At 37.7% G+C, this 20,635-nt stretch overlaps 2 protein-coding genes across 2 annotated transcripts; one reads left to right on the top strand and one right to left on the bottom strand.

Moving 5' to 3' along the window:
- The first annotated feature begins 3,821 nt into the window (after nucleotides 1-3,821).
- Nucleotides 3,822-16,933, top strand: dnajc16l (DnaJ (Hsp40) homolog, subfamily C, member 16 like). Its single transcript, XM_079856518.1, has 15 exons — nucleotides 3,822-3,932; nucleotides 4,581-4,774; nucleotides 5,014-5,080; nucleotides 6,956-7,277; nucleotides 8,833-9,017; nucleotides 9,837-9,941; nucleotides 10,025-10,183; nucleotides 10,293-10,423; nucleotides 10,504-10,681; nucleotides 10,780-10,962; nucleotides 11,126-11,202; nucleotides 12,116-12,196; nucleotides 12,298-12,387; nucleotides 13,185-13,355; nucleotides 15,564-16,933. Exons 2-15 carry the CDS (start codon nucleotides 4,584-4,586, stop codon nucleotides 16,006-16,008), a joined length of 2,385 nt encoding a protein of 794 aa, XP_079712644.1. The 5' UTR covers nucleotides 3,822-3,932; nucleotides 4,581-4,583; the 3' UTR covers nucleotides 16,009-16,933.
- cdab (cytidine deaminase b) lies at nucleotides 16,841-20,391 on the bottom strand. The gene is made up of 4 exons (XM_079856520.1): nucleotides 20,080-20,391; nucleotides 17,537-17,648; nucleotides 17,339-17,396; nucleotides 16,841-17,247 (listed from the first exon to the last, which is right to left on the bottom strand). The coding sequence occupies exons 1-4, from the start codon at nucleotides 20,249-20,251 to the stop codon at nucleotides 17,110-17,112; spliced, it is 480 nt and encodes a 159-aa protein (XP_079712646.1). The 5' UTR covers nucleotides 20,252-20,391; the 3' UTR covers nucleotides 16,841-17,109.
- Nucleotides 20,392-20,635: the final 244 nt, after the last annotated feature.

Below are 20,635 nucleotides of genomic sequence, written 5' to 3'. Positions count from 1 at the left end.
AGGAAGATCCGGAGCTGAATTTCAGATATGTAATAGGCGCTGTGTTTCCGACACAAGCGCTCGACCAATCACAACAGACTGGGCCATCTGGCCAATCAGAGCAGAGGAAGCTCTCAGAAAGGAGGGGTTTAAAGAGACTGAATCTTCCAACAAACCATTTTCTGAAATGAGTTGATGTGCAATGTAAATGATGAAAATATGAAAGTGTTTATTGACCTTGGAAGCATGTAAACCTATTGTAGGAGACTCCAAAACAAAATGAGGAACCTTTAAAATAGCACGGGTACTTTAAAATCACTCTCTACTGGATCCTTTTGTAATTTCTTTAAAATACTGGATTAACATCCTTAGAGATGCAACAATATAAACATAATCTGGTTTATACTAGTAATAATTTTCATGTTATGGCTGATATTAAAATTCTAGATTCTAAATAAATTACAAATAAATCAATGGTGCAAGTAAAATGGGTGAAATATTTTGTATTGCTGGTTCTATCCCAGGTCAACCATCCTAACAATCTTTTAATAATAATAATACATTCGGCTAATTTTGTACGCTGACTTTGGTTGACAGATTTTTCTAGGGAGGATTCTCTAGATTAAAACTGCAAGCTATAGCAGCGCTTAATGGCAACATGAAATAAAATACCCCTTGAGAAGCACAAATAAACAAAATACCTGACAAAGACACCTGACAGTCACATACCGAGAACAGTCATTAAAACACACACACAGCACACACTCGGACGCACACACTGTGAATGAAGAGAACACCAACCTGGCCACTAAATCTAAAATGATGACTACACTGTGGCAAACAATCCAAAGGAAACTAGGTTTGAATGATTTATACGAATCACTTTTTTCCAGAAACGTCAGATCTCAACCAGTAAACATGTTCTTGGCCAAATTAATGAGCAGATGTTCGTGTTAGAGAGTGTTTGAACTGTCTGTCGTCAATGGAGCAAATCATTCTCTCAACCACATCTGGTTTACAAGCGTGTTAAATCACTGGCTCCCTGTGCTTATATTGACCACAGCCTCTCATTAGATATGAGTTTAGTCATTTTAAACAGTTGCTTAGTCTTTAGTAGTTAAATGTCAAATGTTCCATGTCCATTAATATGAACTCAAAAATCTGTGCGAGTAATAATCATGACAAAATAAATAAAAAACCTCCTGAGACCCAGTATTTTTTCATGTCATTACATTGTTTAGACTGAGCATAAGAAACAAATGGGGAAAATAAAACATTTTTGGAAGAATTTCACTGTAGTGGACAGCCGGACTCAAAATTAAAAGACATGAAATGACATGTATAAGCAAAAAAAAGGGATCTTTTTTCATTCACCAATTAATGTTAAGGTTTTTTTTTTTAACCAAATTTTGTATAAAGATGATTCTCAACTATGTTATGATACAACGGAATTAATTGATATACCATTTTACAATATGTGGGTAAAATGGCCATAAATGGGAAGTCCCTTTCAATACAATGTAGCCTATCTAATTTGCATGTGGGGCAACATTTAATGAAAAAAGAAGAGTCATAATTGGCAACATTTTCATTAGCCTAATATTTCATAGGAATATTAATATATAGCCAAATTTTTTTCCCCTATTCACTGTGACTTGTGTCTCCCAAAATGCCTCATAAACATGATTCAAGTCCTGTTGGACAGTGGACATGTATGAAATCAATGCCCTGTTTTGTAAAAGAAAGTCATATTTTGATTAGAAACCCCATAACATTTTTATGAGATGTTGATTTATGACAAACAATTAGCCTAGAAAATTAGTCAGATTTAAATGATAATTACAAAATATTACCATATTTCCATAAGAGTGCTAATTTTGATCACTAAATTAATGTCAGTCCTTTTTAAAGACCAAGGAGAAGTTGTTGTCAAGGTGAAACCTCCAAGCATTTGGTAAAAATGCCCAGAATGTGCTCGTTTCAGGACATCCAGAATTAAAACTGTGACATGCATGTTGTCAGAGAAATTCACTAAAATATAATGTCCACTACAGTGGACAAAAGTCTATCAGAGTCCAGGGAGGATAAATGACATTAGAGTGACATTTTATGAAAACTACTACAATGCTCGAGGATGGGATTTGTTGAACATTGGAGTCAATGTTTTAGGCTACAACTGGCACATGGAAATGTTGACCTTGTGTGTCAGAAATTTAAATATCATTCATTTTACACTGCAAAAAATGCTTTTCTTACTCAGTATTTTTGTCTTGTTTCCAGTCCAAATATCAAAAAAAATCTTAAATCAAGATGCATTTACTAAAGTAGTAAAATGCTATAAGATATTATTAAATTAAGTGAGTTTTTGCTTAAAACAAGCAAAATTATCTGTCCATGGGGTAAGAAAAATTATCTTGTTTCTGTTTGAATTAAGATTATTTTTCTTACCCCATGGACAGATAATTTTGCTTGTTTTAAGCAAAAACTCACTTAATTTTGATTTATTTCCCAGGAAAACAAGACATAATATCTTATCTAATTTTACTTATCTAGTATGCATCTTGATTTAAGAATTTTTAGACATTTGGACTGGAAACCGGACAAAAAGAAGTAAGTTAATTTTTTGCAGTGGGGTAACGTTACTGATGAAAAGCTAGAAACAGGAAGAAGTGTAGATAAATAATAATGTTGCCACTTACCTTCTCTTGGTGAAATGGGAATGGGTGGTCTTTTTTCACAAATCTCGAAAAAACTTGGGAACCAACGCCCACCAATTTTGAAAACAAGCGGGGCAATCTGACTGTGGTTGAAAGGATTTAGCCTACATAAGTAGGCTAACGTTACAATAAGTTAAATGAGTTCAGGCTGAACTGTTCCTTGACATCCTTGGGTTCGCCAGCAGTTGTGTTTAGTTGTTGAGCGAACGATGCAATGACTTTGGCCACTTAATCTTCTGGCATAACGTTAGCGGTGTAAGTTAACAGTTGAAAGAGAAAATCTTTCATAGACTGAAAAAAAAAAAAAAAAAAAAAACCTTTGATGTGTCAGAAACCGGTCAGTTAACTCATTCACTGGGGACTATTAGCAGGAGTTTAAAAAAATTACTTTATTAAGCTTCGTAAACCTTACGAATGTTTTGTGTCGAACGAACCGGAGAGCGCGTGATGGGTCGGTCATGAAAGATCCGTTAATTTTGTATGTCACGTGATTTCGGCAATTTCGACGCTAGGGGGTGTTTATCTCAAGGTGACCCCATTATCTCTTGTCGTTTTTATAATTATACACATTTAATATGCCTATATAGTTTAAAACATGATCTGTCGAAGAAGTTGAATCACTTTAATGAAAACGTTTGCAATTGGTTTGTAAAAGGTCTCATCACATTATGTTTGGACCGTTTGGACAGCAGATGTCAGCGTGATATCTCCAAAAAAGTCACACCACTGTGTTACTCTTGATGCTTTGCTTGTTTTGCATCATGTTGGAACAATTTTTAGCTGAGTAAATATAACCTAACATTAAAAAAAAAAAAAAAAATTAAATGTAACACGTGTCTGAACGGGTATTAACTTCTCGTTTATTGAACTGTAAAATAATACATTGTAGTACTGTTGTAGTTCTTAAAATGTATGGGACATATACTAAAATCACTGCTCCTAAAACCATCTTCATTTTCACCATCTCCCTCTCAAAAAAAAAAAACATTGCTTTATTATATATGATCGGACGTCAGAAATGAGATGTGTACTCTGTACTGTTAGAATGCGCACAAAAAAAAAAAAGTGATTTGGGATGAAATCAGTCGGACTTTTATCTTAGAAAGTGTTCATCCAGAATCCTTCACTACCGGAAGTGCCGTGCAGGTGAAGCCTTTGGAAAAGATCCACCCATTACCATCAGGCGAATATGGATTGCTGCTAAATTGTGGATAAATACGATTAGAGCAAGCCTCGGTATTACCATTATTCTGGATTTGTGTGTTTAATGAAGTATGCATAACTGCTGTGATAGCGTCATTCCTCTGTAGGGCGTGCAGCTCGCGCTTCTGTTCACTGAATACATTAAAAGGGGAAATCATTTTTTCCCCACTATATCTGTGTTATAAGACTCTGACAGTGTTTGTGTCTGCTGTAAATAGTCGCTGTCTTATGCATTTGAGCTGCACTGATCATATGATCACACCGCGCAGCTGATCTGATGCTGATTTGCATTGATCGTTATGAATCTGTGCTGGTTCCCATAGAAACAATTACATCTATTGTAATATTAGCATTACAATTATTCAAGATATGCGTGTACTGTGTATTGATAGACTGAACAATGGTTTGGCTTTTTTTTTTTTTTTTTACCTTTTACATTTTTGCATAGTTTCATAATTTTTAAATGTAATGTTTAAATTGAGTCTAAAAGACTGTTGTGACAACATGGATTCAATGAAGTTTGTATTTTTTCCTGGGCAATAACGGTTGAAATGTTGAGTAGCTTTTATTTTTAGCCAAGATTTTAAAATGTGTGAATAGTATAAAGAATAGTCTTCTTTCCCTGAGGAGTATAATGTGTGATGACTAGCCCCAGTCTCCTCTGTTTGTTTATCCTGTCAGTTCATGAAGCAGAAGAAGATGGGAGGCTGGAGTGTGTTTGTGAACGGCTGTGTTTGGGCCATTCTTCTCCTGGCTCTGTTTGGAGACTCACTAGCATCTGCGCCCGAGTTCGATCCCTACAAAGTTCTTGGAGTGTCCAGACACGCCAGCCAGGCTGAAATCAAGAAAGTGTACAAGAGACTCGCAAGGGAATGGTGAGTATTCAGTGCAGAGATGATTGTGGAGGCCGAGCACAGACGTGCTGCACTCTCTGAATAAGAATCTGCTTGCTGTGAATAAGGTTTTTTCATTTGATTCATAATTAGCATCCTTCTCTTTGACTCGTGTAAAGAAGACATATTGTGTGATGATTATGTAACTCTCTCATGATGATGTCTGAATGGAAACAGCCACATTTGTTTCATTTCTTTTGTTCACATTTCTTTATCCATAGGCATCCAGACAAGAACAAAAGTCCAGGGGCAGAGGACATGTTTATCAAGATCACTAAATCTTACGAGGTACGATGGTTGCATTGTGTATGTAGGAAATAATATAAAGGAAAAACAAAACCATTCAGGGTTTTATTATTTTTGGCATGTTACCTAATACATATGTATGTGTATCCGTAAGAAATGATAATACAGTGCTATGCATAAGTTTAGACACCCATACTAAAGTTGACTAAAAAGAGGAATAAAAAATCATCTTTTGGAAACTGAACTTAATGCCTTAATTTAAAAAATTAGGAAAAATCCAACCTTTAAGGACACCAATTTTCTTTGTGAATGAATAATGTATCGTAAATAAATAAATGTTCTTCCTTAAAATACAGGGTGCATAAGTTTGGACACCCCAGATTTTTATTTTTAAAGGCCAGTTACTTCATGGATCCAGGATACTATGCATCCTGATAAAGTTCCCTTGGCCTTTGGAATTAAAATAGCCCCACATCATCACATAGCCTTCACCATACCTAGAGATTGGCATGGTTTTATTTCAGTTAGCCTAAAAGCTAGTTTGATTGCATTGAGAGATGATCTTATGGAAAGTACCCCATGCCAATCTCTAGGTATGGTGAAGGCTATGTGATGATGTGGGGCTATTTTAATTCCAAAGGCCAAGGGAACTTTATCAGGATGCATAGTATCCTAAAAATAAAATAAAATAAAATACTTAAAAATTAAAATCTGCCTGCCTCTATGGGAATTTAACATAGGGGTGTCCAAACTTATGCACCCTGTATTTTAAGGAAGAACATTTATTTATTTACGATACATTATTCATTCACAAAGAAAATTGGTGTCCTTAAAGGTTGGATTTTTCCTAATTTTTTAAATTAAGGCATTAAGTTCAATTTCCAAAAGATGATTTTTTATTCCTCTTTTTAGTCAACTTTAGCATGGGTGTCTAAACTTATGCATAGCACTGTATTTCTAAAAGAAGTCTCTTATGCTCACAAAGGCTTATTTTATTTTATTAAAACCACAGATAAAAACAATAATATTGTGAATATTATTAAAAATAATTAAGTAGGATAAAGGTGTTTATTTGAATATATTTTCAAATGTAGATTAATCCTGTGATTAGGGGTGAGCGATATGACCAAATTCTTATTTCATGATATGAGAAATTTTATTTTATGATAATGATATATATCATTATATAGTTATGTTGTGTTATTTTATCTCATTTGTTATTAAAAATAAGATTAAAAACAATAAGACAAATACAATATAACAAAAATATGAATTAATGGATGGAAAAAAATAAATATTGCATAGTCTTAAATATAAATGTATTCTTGTTAAAGTTTTTAAAAAAGTTATTCAGTCAAGAGCAGCAAGTTATTTTCTCTTTTGTTTGATTCACACAATCACATTAATGACACAGAGCAGCAGGGAGGCTGCTGTCACTTTAAGACCAGACGCACGTATCAATTACATTGCTACACATCTGATTAACACCCAACGGTTTGCTTTCACTTTAGACATAACCAGCTGTGTTTACGTGAATACTCCACACGATGGGCATTTTGATATAACTGCGTGTCTATTCGACCATTCAAGCGCAATAAGACGTGAAAGAGAACTGAATTCGCAAACGCATGATTTATAGCAATTTGTATTTCATAAATTTGGCAGATCAGTAGTGTTTTCTGTAATGTATGTTTACACACACACACACCCAAATAAAATCTGCTCATTATAAAGACTTATTTTAAGGGTTCACATGCAGGACACTAACAACACGACCAAAAGTAGTTATTGAGAGGTTTCTCCCATTTTTGTCTAACGCATAAAATAAGCAGGAGATTACACAATTGGTGTGATATTCATGTAAACATTTGAAATATGTTTCCAGTAACGATCATGCATATGATTCACTTTACATAGATTCTTTCCAATGAGGAGCGAAGGGCAAACTATGACAGGTTTGGTCAAATGGACGAGAATCAAAACTTTGCACGAGCGCCACAAGGCTTCAGGCACTTTCATGACAGTTTCTATTTCGATGAGTCTTTCTTTCACTTTCCTCGGACGAGTCGAGATTTCACAGAGAGCAAGCACCTCCTTCACTTCAACCAATACATGAATGAGGTGCTGCCGGATAGTTTCAAGAGGCCCTACCTGATCAAGATCACGTCAGAGTGGTGCTTCACCTGCATTCACATTGAGCCCGTATGGAAGGACACAGTGCTGGAGCTGGAGCCATTGGGTAGGTTCAGGATCATCACCCTCACAGTTGATTCATGTGGAGTTGTGTGATATGAAGGCCAATTCACACTGCACCGATGGACGCCAACCAACGGCAACAATCATCAGATTACAGTACTGCAATTTTCAGACATTAAAGTATTTCATTTTAAAATGAAGATTGCCCCATGATTCACTCATCCTCAAGCCATCCTAGGTGTATATGACATTCTTCTTTAATACATATATAATTAAAGCTGCAAGCAGCATTTATCGGGGTTCAAGCAATTAAGGCCTTTAAGCACAAAAGCATCAAAAGTTATTAAGTTTTATTTAGCAAGCATGTAACAGCTTTTTAACAGTTATAGCGCCAACTTCGGTCCGATCTCCATAGAATTTGGCATGCTTGTTAATGATGTTATGTCACATATGCTCACCAATTTTTGTGAAGTTCTGAGTTTTCATTTAGGATGTATAGGCTTTTGAGTGTATTTTGTCACGCCCCTTTTCTAAATGACCCTGTTACAGCCACCCAAATGCAAAAGTTGCACCTATGGGCCAATCGGGGTCATACTCTGATAGGTTGTCCCCAAATTGAGGCCTACCATCTGGCCAGGTTTCACATCTCTAGGCCTTACGGTTTGGCCTGCACGATGCGTTTTATGAATCCTTACAATTACAATAGGGTTTCAGCATTTCATGCTTGAACCCCTAATAAGTATTATTAAAAAATATACTGGCTCTTCCGAGCTTTATTATGGCAGTGAATTGCAACCCACAGTTTGAAGCTCAAAAAAGTGAATCCATCCATGGCTCCGGTGGGTTAAAGCGATGAGTTTGTGTAAGAAAAATATTCATATTTAACAACTAAAAATCTAGCTTAAGGCCATACACAGTCTACTTGCGCCTAAAGCGCAACTCACGCAACTTTTGATGTCAGAAGTGTGTCATGGCGTAGCGTAAATATCAGCAGTACGGTGCATTACTCACAAAAGTTGCGCTTAGACTTAAGTCGAATCCATATGTTCGTTTGGCTGAAAACTAGTTATTCTACTTTATAAAGTTTTAAATATGAATATTTTTCTAACACAAACTCATCGCTGTGCTTCAGAAGGACTTTATTAACCCACCAGAGCCATGGATGCATTCACTTTTTTGAGCTTCAATCTGTTGGTTGCAATTCACTGCCATAATAAAGCTTGGAAGAGTCAGGACATTTTTTAATATAACTCTGATTGTATTCGTCTGAAAGAAGAAAGTCATATGCACCTAGGATGACTTGAGGGTGAGTAAATCATGAGGTACGTAATTTCATTTTAAAGTGAACTACTCCTTTAAACACTGAACGTGCTCAGTCTGAAAACAAGGGCCGACCAAAGCCTACGGACAGCAGTAACACACTGATCCGACAAACGTGTCTATTGTTGTTGGTCAGTGTCTGTCGGTGCAGTGTTAGCAGTTAGCCTTAGGAATGCATTGAACACAAGTATTGGGTAAAATGCTCCAATAGTCTATTGTAGAAGGTTGTTTTTTTTTATACTTCTACTCTGAATATAAGCTCTTGTTTTGATTTGAAGGGATTGGCATCGGTGTGGTGGATATTGGATATGAGAGACAGCTGGCTAACCATCTTGGTGCCCACCGCACACCTTCCATACTTGGTTTAATCAATGGCAAAGTCACTTTCTTCCACTACTCTGTGGCCAGGGAACACTTGAGACAGTTTGTGGAAAGCCTTCTGCCCCAGAAGCTTGTGGAGAAGGTAGGACTTGAGCTATATTTTTAATTATTCAGGTTTAACTGCTTAATACAAGCATTCGCTCTTGTTGCTACAAATATGGACTATAAATATATACATTCATATGAATGATACTAAAAAGAGTTAATAATTAGAAGTTTTATTCAATTTTTACTTCCTTTCCCCTTTATCTTCTTTTCCTCTCCCTTTCCTTTCTATTTTATCTTTTCTTTTCCTTTTCTATTCATGTTCCTTTTCCTCTCTTTCCCTTTCAACTTTTTTCTTTCTCCCACTTTTCTTCTCTTTTTCCTTTTTATTTATCCATTTCTGTTCATTTTCCATTTCCTTTTTCTTGCCTTTTCCCTTTCTCTTCCTTTGTTTCCCCTCTTCCTTTCCTTTTCCTCTTTCCTCCCTTTCGTTTTGTCCCCTTTCTTTTCCTTTCTATTTCATTTGCCTTTACCCATTTCCTTCTCATTTTCCTTTCTTTTTCCCATTCATTTCCCATTCTCATCCTTTTCCTCTTCCTCTCCCTTTCCCATTTCCCTTCTCTGTTTCTTTTTTCCCTTCGTGTTCCTTTTCCTCCCTTCCCTTTTCCCTTCCCTTTACTAATCCCTTTACTTCCCACTTTTCCTCAACTCCTTATCCCTTTCCACTGCTTTTAAATTTTCCTTTCCCCTTCCTTTTATCTCTCTACTTTTCCTCTGCCTTTCCTTTTTCTCTTTTCCTTTCTTTTTCACTTCCTGTTCCCTTTTCACCCTTTCCTTTCCCCCATTTCCTGTTTTTATTTCTTCTCCTTACCCTCTTTCTATTCCTTTTATTTCTTTTTCTATTCTTTTGTTCAAGGTGACGGATACCAGCTACCTCGAGTTTTTAAACAGTTGGCGTGAGGAGAATAAACCAAGAGTGATGATGTTTGATGTAGCATCTAATATCCCTCTTTTGTATAAGGTGAGTGTTTATTATATTAACTGTTCAAATAGTCTTCTAAATCTATTTTCTTGACACAAGTTGTTATACACTCTTGTACACAGCTCACCGCATTTGCCTATAAAGACTACGTGAGGTTTGGCTATGTGGATATGGGCCTGACCGAGACCTCCCAAGTTGTGCAGAGTTTCAACATCAACACATACGCTCCCACCATGCTCCTGTTCAAAGAGAACACAGAGAAACCAGCTGATGTTATACAGGTGAAGCCCTGCTCCCCATTTGCTAACAGCCAATTGCAAGTCTTCTCACAGACCGTGTACCAGTTGTTGTTGTTTTGCTGGACAAGTCCTCTTCTGTTTTTACCGGTAGGCAAGAGGGATGAAAAAGCAGATAATTGACGAGTTTGTGTCCAATAATCGTTTTCTGCTGGTTCCGCGCCTGGTGAATCAGAAACTCTTTGATGAGCTGTGTCCAGTTAAACAGTTCCACCGTCGCAGGAAGTAAGAAATCTGCCCTCTAATTGTAGCTGATGGACTGATGTTTCTGTGAAAACTTCATCTCCTGTCTTTCTGGTTGTCAGGTACTGTGTTCTTCTCGTTACTGGTGAAGGAGAGCAGTTTGTGTCTGTGAATGAGGCGTTCTTTGACTTTGCTTCCTCCAACACTAAAGAAGTCCTCAGGTTTGCTTATGTTTATCAGAGAAAACAGCAGCCTCTCTGTGACACCCTGCTCAAAAAGGACGACACAACCCCTCCACAGGTCAGTGACATTAATGTGCTTATACACGCATAATAGGCCCGTTGAGTCACCTTTCTTGATGCCATGTGAATTTCAATCTTTTGTGCGTATGACTTCAGGTGATTGTCCTGGAGAGACGCAGCGCTGCTGGAAGGGTGTTGTATCGGACAGTGACGGGTGGATGGAATGGGAGTGATGATGATAAGCACCGCCTCCATGAGCTGCTTGAGCTCCTGCAAAGAGACCCCTCCTACCTTACCCACGATGCCATGCTGCCTGAACTAAACAACGAGTTTGCGTCTGTAAGTCACACAGAGTAATGAGGGGATAAGATTGTCTTTGTGACTTTGCCATTTAAAAGTCTATTTTAGAATATAGTGTTGAACCTCAAGATCTAATTACTAGAAATGATAATGAGTGAAATAATCAATGCAATCATATATTTTGTTTCTTTTTTTGTTCCAGATGTTTCTGATTCAGTGGATAAACACTGCGTATGATTACGTCTCTCAATTTTACTTTGATCTTCTCTACTCTAACTGGTGAGCACAACCGTAGAATTCACAGTCCTGTTTAAATGCAGTTTCTTTCCTCTTTTCCAGTCAGACTTAAGCCTGTCATGAACCAGCCACGTATTTCCTTGTCTTGGGACCAGATTTACGAACAGCTTGCGCCAGCGCAAACCCTGTTTTGGCGTCAGGATTTACTAAAGACACGCTGTGAAAAATTAGCATTGACAGTTATTTTTGCGCTGACCTTACTGCATATGCATTTGTTGGAGTTTCCCTTTCAGACGCAACATTTATGAGAGGAGAGTATTTAAATTAATCACGCAAGGTGATTTACTGGTTTGCGCTCATCAATTAACTAGTATTTGCACCCTTGTTTAACACCCAAAAAAGCATGTCTTAAACCAGATGCTAATTTGTGCTGAACTTGTTAGATTGCGTTCGTCATTATAGAAATGATCTGTGTTATACATTACATGCAAAAATGTTTTTTAAATACAAATGTTACAACAAATAAGAACAGACTCAACTGATAATGGCATTTATCAGTCAGTCTGGTAGTCGCGGGGGTGTGGGGGTGGAGTGTCATCGCCTATAGAGAGAAATGCACATTGAGTTAAACGTCATGCAGTAAACGCAGTACTAATTTAGCTTCCGCACGAACGCTTGGATATGTGTCTAATGATAGCACACATTTATCTAGGTTACAGTAGAGCGAGAGGCCATGTAAAGTGGCAAAAGTTAGGCTACTACATGCATGTTTCAAATGATAAGCCATGTTTGAGATGGAGGCAAACATTTGCATGCAGAGTTTGTCACATTTTTTAGCACTACTATTCTCATTGTTTTTTTGTTTTTTTCATTAGTTGTTGCAGCCCTACAACTTTTTTTTTATTATATATAAATGAGAAACCTAAGAGCTTACATCTAGTTCTGCTTCCCCCAGGCGTGAGATGATGCCCGTACTGTCTCTGATCTTCTCCGCTCTTTTCATCCTGTTTGGGACTGTAATCATTCAGGCTTTCAGGTAGGACTCCAGGTTTGGTTTGTTATATCCCAGTGCATTTCTAAGGAGAGGTGTATATTATATTTACCTGTTTTTTTGTTTTTTTGTTTTTTGATGAACAGTGACTCTGGTGAAGAAAAACCAGCCAAACAAAAGACCACTGATTCACCAAAGACAGCGGAGAGCTCTCCAGGACCTGAGAGCACTTCAAGGTGTGAAACTGCTTGTTTGAGATGATATAATTTAATGGCAAAATTGCACAGTAACATAACAGCATGTTATTTGAGATCACCAGCCCCGTTTACACCTGGTATTAAGATGCTTTTTGGACGATCGTATCACAAGTGGATGAAGGAGACACATTCCCGATTACTCCTGGTGTTTTAAACAGTCTCTTTTGTTCACTTTCAACCACTTCTGTCCCGATTTCTTCGAGGTGAGGGTCTGTGGGTGGGTAAATGTATCTGGGGGGTTCGGATCTTTTGATGTAATGGACAATATAATCTTGTGCAATTTACATATGAACGTGCCTGGAGACGACAGAAAAACATACAAAGAGCAGCAGCTTTCATTTCTGCTCTGACAGCCGCAAGATCAGCCGAATGCTGTGAGTGTGTGTTAGAAATCAGGAATGATGGAGAACATTGTGCTTGGTGTGTTTTTTGTCTTCAAACCAAATTTGGAACTTTAGCCGACAGTGTTTGAATCCTGTCTGGCTAGGGCACTTTCCATAATGTTTACGCAATAGGTCAGTAGAGGAGACGGTCTTTTGTGGCTGTTCGAACAAATTCGACCACATGAGCGGCTACACTATGAAAGCAATCCTGTCAAATGCGTGTGAAAGTGGACAAGCTCTAAATGTTTTAGATCCCGTTTACACCTGTATTTAGCGTCGTCCACTTGTCATTCGATCGACCAAAACGCATCTTAATACCAGGTGTAAACAGAACCAAAGATGTGTTTAGCTGTTTATTAGACAAATTCCTAAGAGTTGGTTTTCCTGTTACAGTCGTCCACCTAAAAAGAATTTTGTGGAGGTGACAGAGCTGACGGACATCACCTACATGAGTAACCTAGTCAGGTTAAAGCCTGGGCACATCAACGTAGTGCTGATCCTCACTGATGCTTCTAAGCAAGTGCTGCTCAGGAAGTTTGCCAAAGAAGTATATTCATTCTCAGGGTGAGGCCTGTGTGTGTGTGTGTGTGTGTGTGTGTGTGTGTGTGTGTATGTGTGAGAATGCTAAAAGCTGTTTCTGGAGATCAACCTTCTTGCAGAGTTTAAGTTGTGATCCATTGAACACTAACTTCCCAACTTGATGTGTTGCACATCTGCAAAACCAATGGAGCATTCGTCATATTCCTTCAAGCTTTAGACAACTGAGCCGAAGTTCAAAACTCAAAGATACAACATAGGAATATTCATAATCTGACTTTGAATTGAACGCAGCATTAATTCTGACCCTGTTCTTGCACACGTGACTGTAATTTTTCAATTAAGGGCTTCACACTAGAAAAATCTCGGAGCCATTTGACGAGTAGGAATGCATAGGGTATGATTTAAAGGTGTGGAAATAGTTAGGGCTGTGTTTTCCTAAAGCATTGTAAGCTTTAGTAGATCTTGGAGAACACTGGTGCCAACGGTTTCTACAATCTACTTAGCTTTACAATGCTGTTAGGAAATACAGCCCTGGGGCCTCATTTATAAACGTTGCGTACGCACAAAAGAAGGCGTACGCCGCTCTCTACGCAATAATTGGTATTTATAAAAAGCAAACTTGACGGGAAAATGTGCGGTCTTTCACGCACACTCTGACCCAGGCGTACGCACAAAAACGGGTGAAATGAGAAATGGCGACACCGTCGGCAGTTGGAAGAAACACGTGAAAGTGTGTGAAACTGTAGACCGTTGTGTAAAATAAACGGCAATACTGCCTCTCATAAATAACATGAAGACTTCACAAAGCAAGTCTTAGCCTACAATTAACAGCCTACACGAACACCCGTTTGATCGATCTGCAGTGTAAAACAAACAAAATCAAACGAAGATTAGAACAGAAATGCAAATTAACACATATTTGCTAAAAGAAAAGTGAAATATGTTCTGCAATAATATTGGCATGTTATGCAATTCATCATCATAACACATCTGTAGCTTGTCAGATGCAATCAAATGGATGGTAATAAAATGCCATGATGCCATCACAATGCGTAATGACGTGAGTGAAGTTACGTTTCTTGGTTTTCCTCTCTGTGTTTGCCATGATTTCGCAATCGATGAATATTAACTTGTGGGCGTTTCACGGACTATTTATGGGCAACTATGGGCGTGACATGAAGCAGCAAAAGCTGCGCTACATTTAGAATTGATTGTGATTTATTAAGGGAAAACTGCGTAGGATGTGCGTGCGCACGGTTTTATAAATCCGAATATTTCTGTGCGTACGCACGTCCTATGTTTCATCCGTACGCCACTTATGACGCAAATCATACGCAAAGTTTTATAAATGAGGCCCCTGGTCATTTTGAAAAAGCACAACTGGACCCATTATTCTAAAATTTGAATTGGTCAACTTAAGCCCACTAGAGGTCTGTGCAAAGTTGATTTATTTAAGTCATGCTCCTTGCAAGATTTGTATCTTGCTCCCATAGAAAGTCTCCCATCCGCCGGTATTTTGACAGTCAAAAAATAGTCGATCTCCGAATGCAACGTAACAGGGAGGAGAGTAAAGATGGAAAGCTCCTAAAGCTTATTAGTTCCATTTAAATTCACGGATAATTTGTTGTTTTGTCGTTAGTGAAAATCAATATTGACCTTGTATTTGAAAAAGGATCCTCATATAAGAAACAATACTAATATTCAGAGTCAGTTCATTCGCATTCGGAGATCGACTATTTTTGACTGACAAAATGCTGACGGACACAGAAGACAGTGAGTTGTTCAAAATCTTTCTTTTTAGTAAACTCTGTGTACACAAACAATGTTCTCAATGCTGGAGTTCATGTGTAGAGCCCCTGGTGATACTGAGAGCACAGTTTCATGTTGTGTCGAGCCGCATTAGTGTTTTAAAAAATAGCCATTTTTGATGCTATCATAGAAGTGACCCAAGCACTCCCATTCAAAAGGCAATTTGACCGAAAACGAAAATACGGTTAAACTTAAAAGTGGCGTTTCCATTCTAATTATGCTTTTAAACGAAAGTTTGTCTCGGGTAGATTAACAAAAAGACCCTAGGTTGCATTTTGGCAACAGTTATCCTTTAAATGCATTACATGCAATTAAATGCTGAAAGAAAGTAGATCTCCAGTAGCTGTACTAAGCACCCCTGCTCTAAACGTAAATTTTGTAACAAACAAATCCAAAAAAAGCTATCCCTACTTCCTCTTGCAGGTCTCAGACTCTTCACTACTCATTTTTAAACGTGGACAAGCACAGCCAATGGATGGATTCACTCATGGAGTCGGCTCCTGACGCCAGGCCGTCAGACTGCTTGGACGAAGAGGAAGAGGAGGAGGACACCACCTCCAACAAATCAGACTACACTGGCCACGTCCTGGCGCTCAACGGCCACAAGAAGTACTTCTGCCTGTTCAGACCTGTGTTTACGGGGGAGGAAGCCGAATGTAGCAGGTGGTCCGACGAGGATGGGTCCACAGCTGCGCCAAGCAAACCCTCGAGGTCCCGGTCCAGTTCCCGACAGAAGGCCACCACTCTGGAGATCCACCACAAACTGGACCGACTGGGTCTGTGGATGGAGAGGCTCATGGAGGGAACTCTACCAAGACACTATGTTCCGGCCTGGCCCGGTCTGGACACCATAACGCCACAGAAATAAGACTCGCGCTTGTCCTCAGACCTATTGAAGGAGGCATGTTGTAGTGACGTGAAAGATGTTGAATTCTAGCTTTCAACATCTTTTCTATCCAAATGACTTGGTTATTATGTGATATTAAGTTATTCTGTAAAACGCACTGGTTATGAGTAGAGGTTTTCTTCATTTAGAGCACCATGTGCTCGTCTGCTGCTTTAGGGGCAAAACTCCTTTCCATCTGCAAGGTACACTGTCTTTTTGTTAGTATGGTTGTTTCATTACAGTAAAGATGCCAATATCCAGATAAAGCCACTCTGTGTAGCTTCCAACAGGGCTAAATGTGTCTTAACACAGCTGGGTATATGGCGGCTACGGCCCATCCTTATGATTTTGTCCAGGACCCAGTGAATTCAAGCGATGGCCCTGGCTTCAGAAGCAGTTTGTAGTAAGGTAACCGTTCTGCCTTTTTTCCAGTCACTATTTGGAATATAGAAATAAGAAAACGTGTGTGTGTGGAGGGGGGGGGATGGTTTAGTCAACCCATTCTCCTTATGCAAAATCTCTAACTACAAATTAACTAAACTGTGGTGCATGAAAAGGTCACTGTTGCGTTTTGAAAACTTGAGAAGATACTTAGGTTTTACCGCCATTTGTGCATGTGCTGCCTTTCCTCAAACTCCATACTTTGTTTTTAATGTCATTTGCACTTTGATGACTTGCTTAGGATTCTTTAATTCATAAACTTAATAATATTTAAATAGAGGTTCTAACTGCATCTGAATTAACATTACCAGTTGAATCAGGTTAAAATTGTCTCTAGATCATCAGTTGGCTTTTTTTTTTTTTTTTTTTTTTTAAGAAAATGACTTTGTTGCACTTTTTTGTGGTTGATTTGCATATCATGTGCATTGTTTAAAAATAATAATAAAGTTTGAACTGTAGCCACATGTTTAGACTCGTATTTGTAACTGTATTGACTTTGTATTTATTGAAAAATAATAATAATTTGAAACTTTAAAGTATATAAATTATACATTCAACATTCCCTAACACATTATTAAACACCATTAATCCTCTTTCTAACTACACAGTAAAACTCTGAGGTACAAAGACTTTCTTGGCTCTTCAAAACTCATTCCGAATGTTCACTTTCTTCATTCTTAAGTCATCTGGACCGAAAGACGCGGGCAGCAGTTCCTCAACGGTCATCTCCACAAAGGAACCGTCAGGTTTGGTCAAATACACGTCCCAGTTAGCACCAAACTGTATGTGAAAACAAAAATAACATGTTTAATGAAACCTGAGTATGCTGCGTGTTTAATTAATGTGAAATACTGTGGTAAATGACACTTGCCTCCCTCATAAACTGCCTACAGCCTCCACAGGGGGAAATGAAGTGCTCGCACAAATCACTGAAAGAGCAGAAGACACTTACACTGATGCTGTATTATACTAAGAGTCGTCTTCTAAATATGGAGCTAGTTAAAATAGTTACAGATGTTATAGCGCTTATATACAGCCACTAGAGGGCCTGTTGAATACAGTAGTTTACCTCGCAATAGCAATGGCTTTGAAATCCGTGTAGCCCTCAGATACAGCTTTAGAGATGGCAGTTCTCTCAGCACAGATTCCCAAGTTGAAGCATGCGTTTTCCACATTACAGCCTGATGTCGAGCAATAATGAAAACATCATGATTAATTTCGGTTTTTAGTAACATACAGAGTGGCCCCTGTGTAAAATTGTAGGAATCAAAGGCCTGGTTTCACAGACAGCGGTTAGATTAAGCCGGGATTAGACTTTAGTTCAATTAGGACATTTAAAGGAATAGTTCACTTAAAAATGAAAATTCTATCATCATTTACTCAACCTCAAGTTGTTTCAAACCTGTGTGAATTTCTTTCTTTTGCTGAACACAAAGGAAGATATTTTGACAAATGTAAAAAAAAAAATGGCGTCAATGGCGTACATCAACTGTTTGTTTACTGACATTCTTCAAAATATCTTCTTTTGTGTTCAGCAGAAGAAAGAAAGTCATACAGGTTTGAAACAACTTGAGGTTGAATAAATATGACAGAATTTTCATTTTTAAGTTAACTATTCCTTTAAGTAGCTTTTTTAAATGTGCCTTAGAAAAAAATTAAGATGTGTCAGAGCAAGTTGTTTTCAGTTAAAACATGCAAACATGCATTTTAGTCTTGGACTATAGGCTTAAACCTCGTCTGTGAAACTGGGCATGGTGTCCAAATATGTTACATCACACTGTAAACACACATGGGGTACATCTCGAACTCATGTTTTGTACTTGTGTTTTGTATTTATATTGGCTGGTCAGAAGGGGGCCTGTCAGGTCAGGGGTCAAGTTTTTTATCTACTTTCTGTGATGACAAAACTGTCCTTAAGGCAGTGACTAACACATGGCCACTGAATAACACTGAGAGCTGATCAAGGCTGTGATAGTTGAACTGAGAGAGCAGTGATCATCTGTAATACTTAATCGAATCATTAGTTAGCGATAGCATTAGCTGTTTAGACCAACAGAAATAATCAACGTCAGGGACATGTATGCTAAATAATTGTGCACTGGATTTGATATTAAGTTACAGTGGGCTAAAGGTGCACCAAGGTCAAAGGCGCATTTGATTTTATTTTCCTGAAACCACTAGATGGCAAAAAAAAAAAAAAAAAAACTTGCCGTAGCACTTTCCACAAAACATTTGCTTTTAGAGATGCACTAATATATATGTTTTTGAAACAACATTTTTTTTTTTTATAGATTTAAGTAGCAAATGAGAATCGCTAAAATTATTGAATATATTTTGAGACAAAGGTCTCGTTAATGATTTTTAGTTTTGTTCAAGCTAATTAAAGCAACAGTTTTCAATAATGAAAGAATATGCAAAAGTATGATATTTGGGTAAAAGGCACAATAATTAACATGATAATTAATAGCTGGCTGACATTTCCATTTGTTTAGATTTTTCCATTCTTTTGATTCAGATGGTAAATCTCATATGTTAAGTTGCGTGTCCACCTTATAGAGATAATCACCATATTTATAATGAAACCATCATATTTAAAAATATGATATTAATCATATCATAGAATAAAATATATAGTTTTGTTTCTACTGTAAATCTATATTCAATTATTCTGGTATCTCATTCAATGCTTTCATAATCTTTACTTTTTTAAAATAATTTTTTTTCTGTATTTTAAAAATAGATTTTTATGTTGACATTTCCATGACAGTAACAAAAATGAATTATTTTATCAAAATAAACAGAAAATAGTATGAACTTTGCTAAAGTGATTGTTTTGAATAAGTATTAACATATTATTTTAGCTAAAGTATTTGTATCAATATCAATCAATGGTCAATGTGGTGTAAAAGGCCTGCCTTGCAACCTCATACATTTATAAGATTTTTAAACAAAATAAACCACTTTTATGCTTTTTTTTCCCACACAAAACCTGTTGCTCACCTCATATTATTTCCAAAAAGTTTAGCAAGCGAGTGCAAAGTTTCCCGGGGTAAAGCAAACGTTTGTGAGAGTGAACACAAAGTCTCTTCAGGGGTTGAGAGAGAATGCAAAAAAGCATTGAAATTCTCCCCATCTCATTTTTCCCATATTTGTGCCCCTTCACTGCCTAAAAACGTATGCGTGACATTATATATAATTTCACCTGCATATTATCCTCCACCAAGAAAATCATTTTTCCATTATAATGTAGGCTACAAAACAATGGGTCTAGCAACAAGATAAACACTGCAACATTGGTGATAGTGTTATAATAGTGTCCTTTTATAATGCATTCCTCTAATGCGGGTATTATTTACTACAATCAATAACTGAGGTGCAAGACCGTGAAAACTAGAAAATATCTGACTGCTGAATGTCACATGGACCAATCAAATTTGAGAGCTGGGTAATATTGACTTAATCATTAAACGTGTAATTCACGTGCCAGTGTTACCTGCCAATAGCCGTCCTTCTGTTGGCATGTAATGGTAAAAAAATACACAAACCAGCCCTGCTGAAATTATCTGATATTTGTACACCTTCATAACTTTTACAATTCAGGCATTCCCTCACCTGTGAAAATCGTCCCGTCGTGTGTCAGGAGAGCCGCCCCGACTCGAAACTTGCTGTAGGGGCAGTAGGCAAACTTCGTGGCCTCTAGGGACCTCCGAATCAACTCTGTTATCCCCAACAAGTTCCCATTCAACCCATTAACAAGCTCATGTCGCATCTTTTGGTCTCCCATGTTGCTATGCTGTGTGTGTAGAGTCTCTCTGTGGCTCAACAGACTTGACTGTGAATTTGTTTTTCCAGATCTGACATCCAATCCCCCTTTCCCAGATTTCCCACCTCCCTGATGTTCTGTGTTTGATGTGTGTGATACTGTCATGCTGAAAGGTTATGTAATTTCCAGTCAGAGTGACAGCGACCTTTTTTTTTGTAGCCACACCAAAACAGTGAGGATGAGGTATAAAGGTCACTGCGCAATAATACACTGATATTCCCAATGGAATTACGATGAAAAAGCATTCGCTTTTCACAACAGACTGCTGGAGATAAATAGCCCAACAGGGATAGTAGGCTGGGAAAATACTTGATTTATTTAGTTTATGGTCTCCTGCCTTGAAAT

Source organism: Squalius cephalus (assembly GCF_949319135.1).
Source record: "Squalius cephalus genome assembly, chromosome: 22".
Taxonomy (NCBI): domain Eukaryota; kingdom Metazoa; phylum Chordata; class Actinopteri; order Cypriniformes; family Leuciscidae; genus Squalius; species Squalius cephalus.
Note: the sequence above shows the minus strand (reverse complement) of the source record. Positions and strands in the feature narration are given on the sequence as shown.

Excerpts from the sequence above, each read along its gene's own strand:
- cdab (XM_079856520.1), bottom strand. The coding sequence starts at position 20,251 with ATGGGAGACCAAAAGATGCGACATGAGCTTGTTAATGGGTTGAATGGG. Across the intron at positions 17,397-17,536 it reads AAAGCCATTGCTATTGCGAG|TGATTTGTGCGAGCACTTCA; the intron begins GTAAACTACTGT and ends CTGCTCTTTCAG. Across the intron at positions 17,248-17,338 it reads GTAGGCAGTTTATGAGGGAG|TTTGGTGCTAACTGGGACGT; the intron begins GCAAGTGTCATT and ends TTTCACATACAG.
- dnajc16l (XM_079856518.1), top strand. The coding sequence starts at position 4,584 with ATGAAGCAGAAGAAGATGGGAGGCTGGAGTGTGTTTGTGAACGGCTGT. Across the intron at positions 4,775-5,013 it reads AAGAGACTCGCAAGGGAATG|GCATCCAGACAAGAACAAAA; the intron begins GTGAGTATTCAG and ends CTTTATCCATAG. Across the intron at positions 11,203-12,115 it reads GATCTTCTCTACTCTAACTG|GCGTGAGATGATGCCCGTAC; the intron begins GTGAGCACAACC and ends TGCTTCCCCCAG.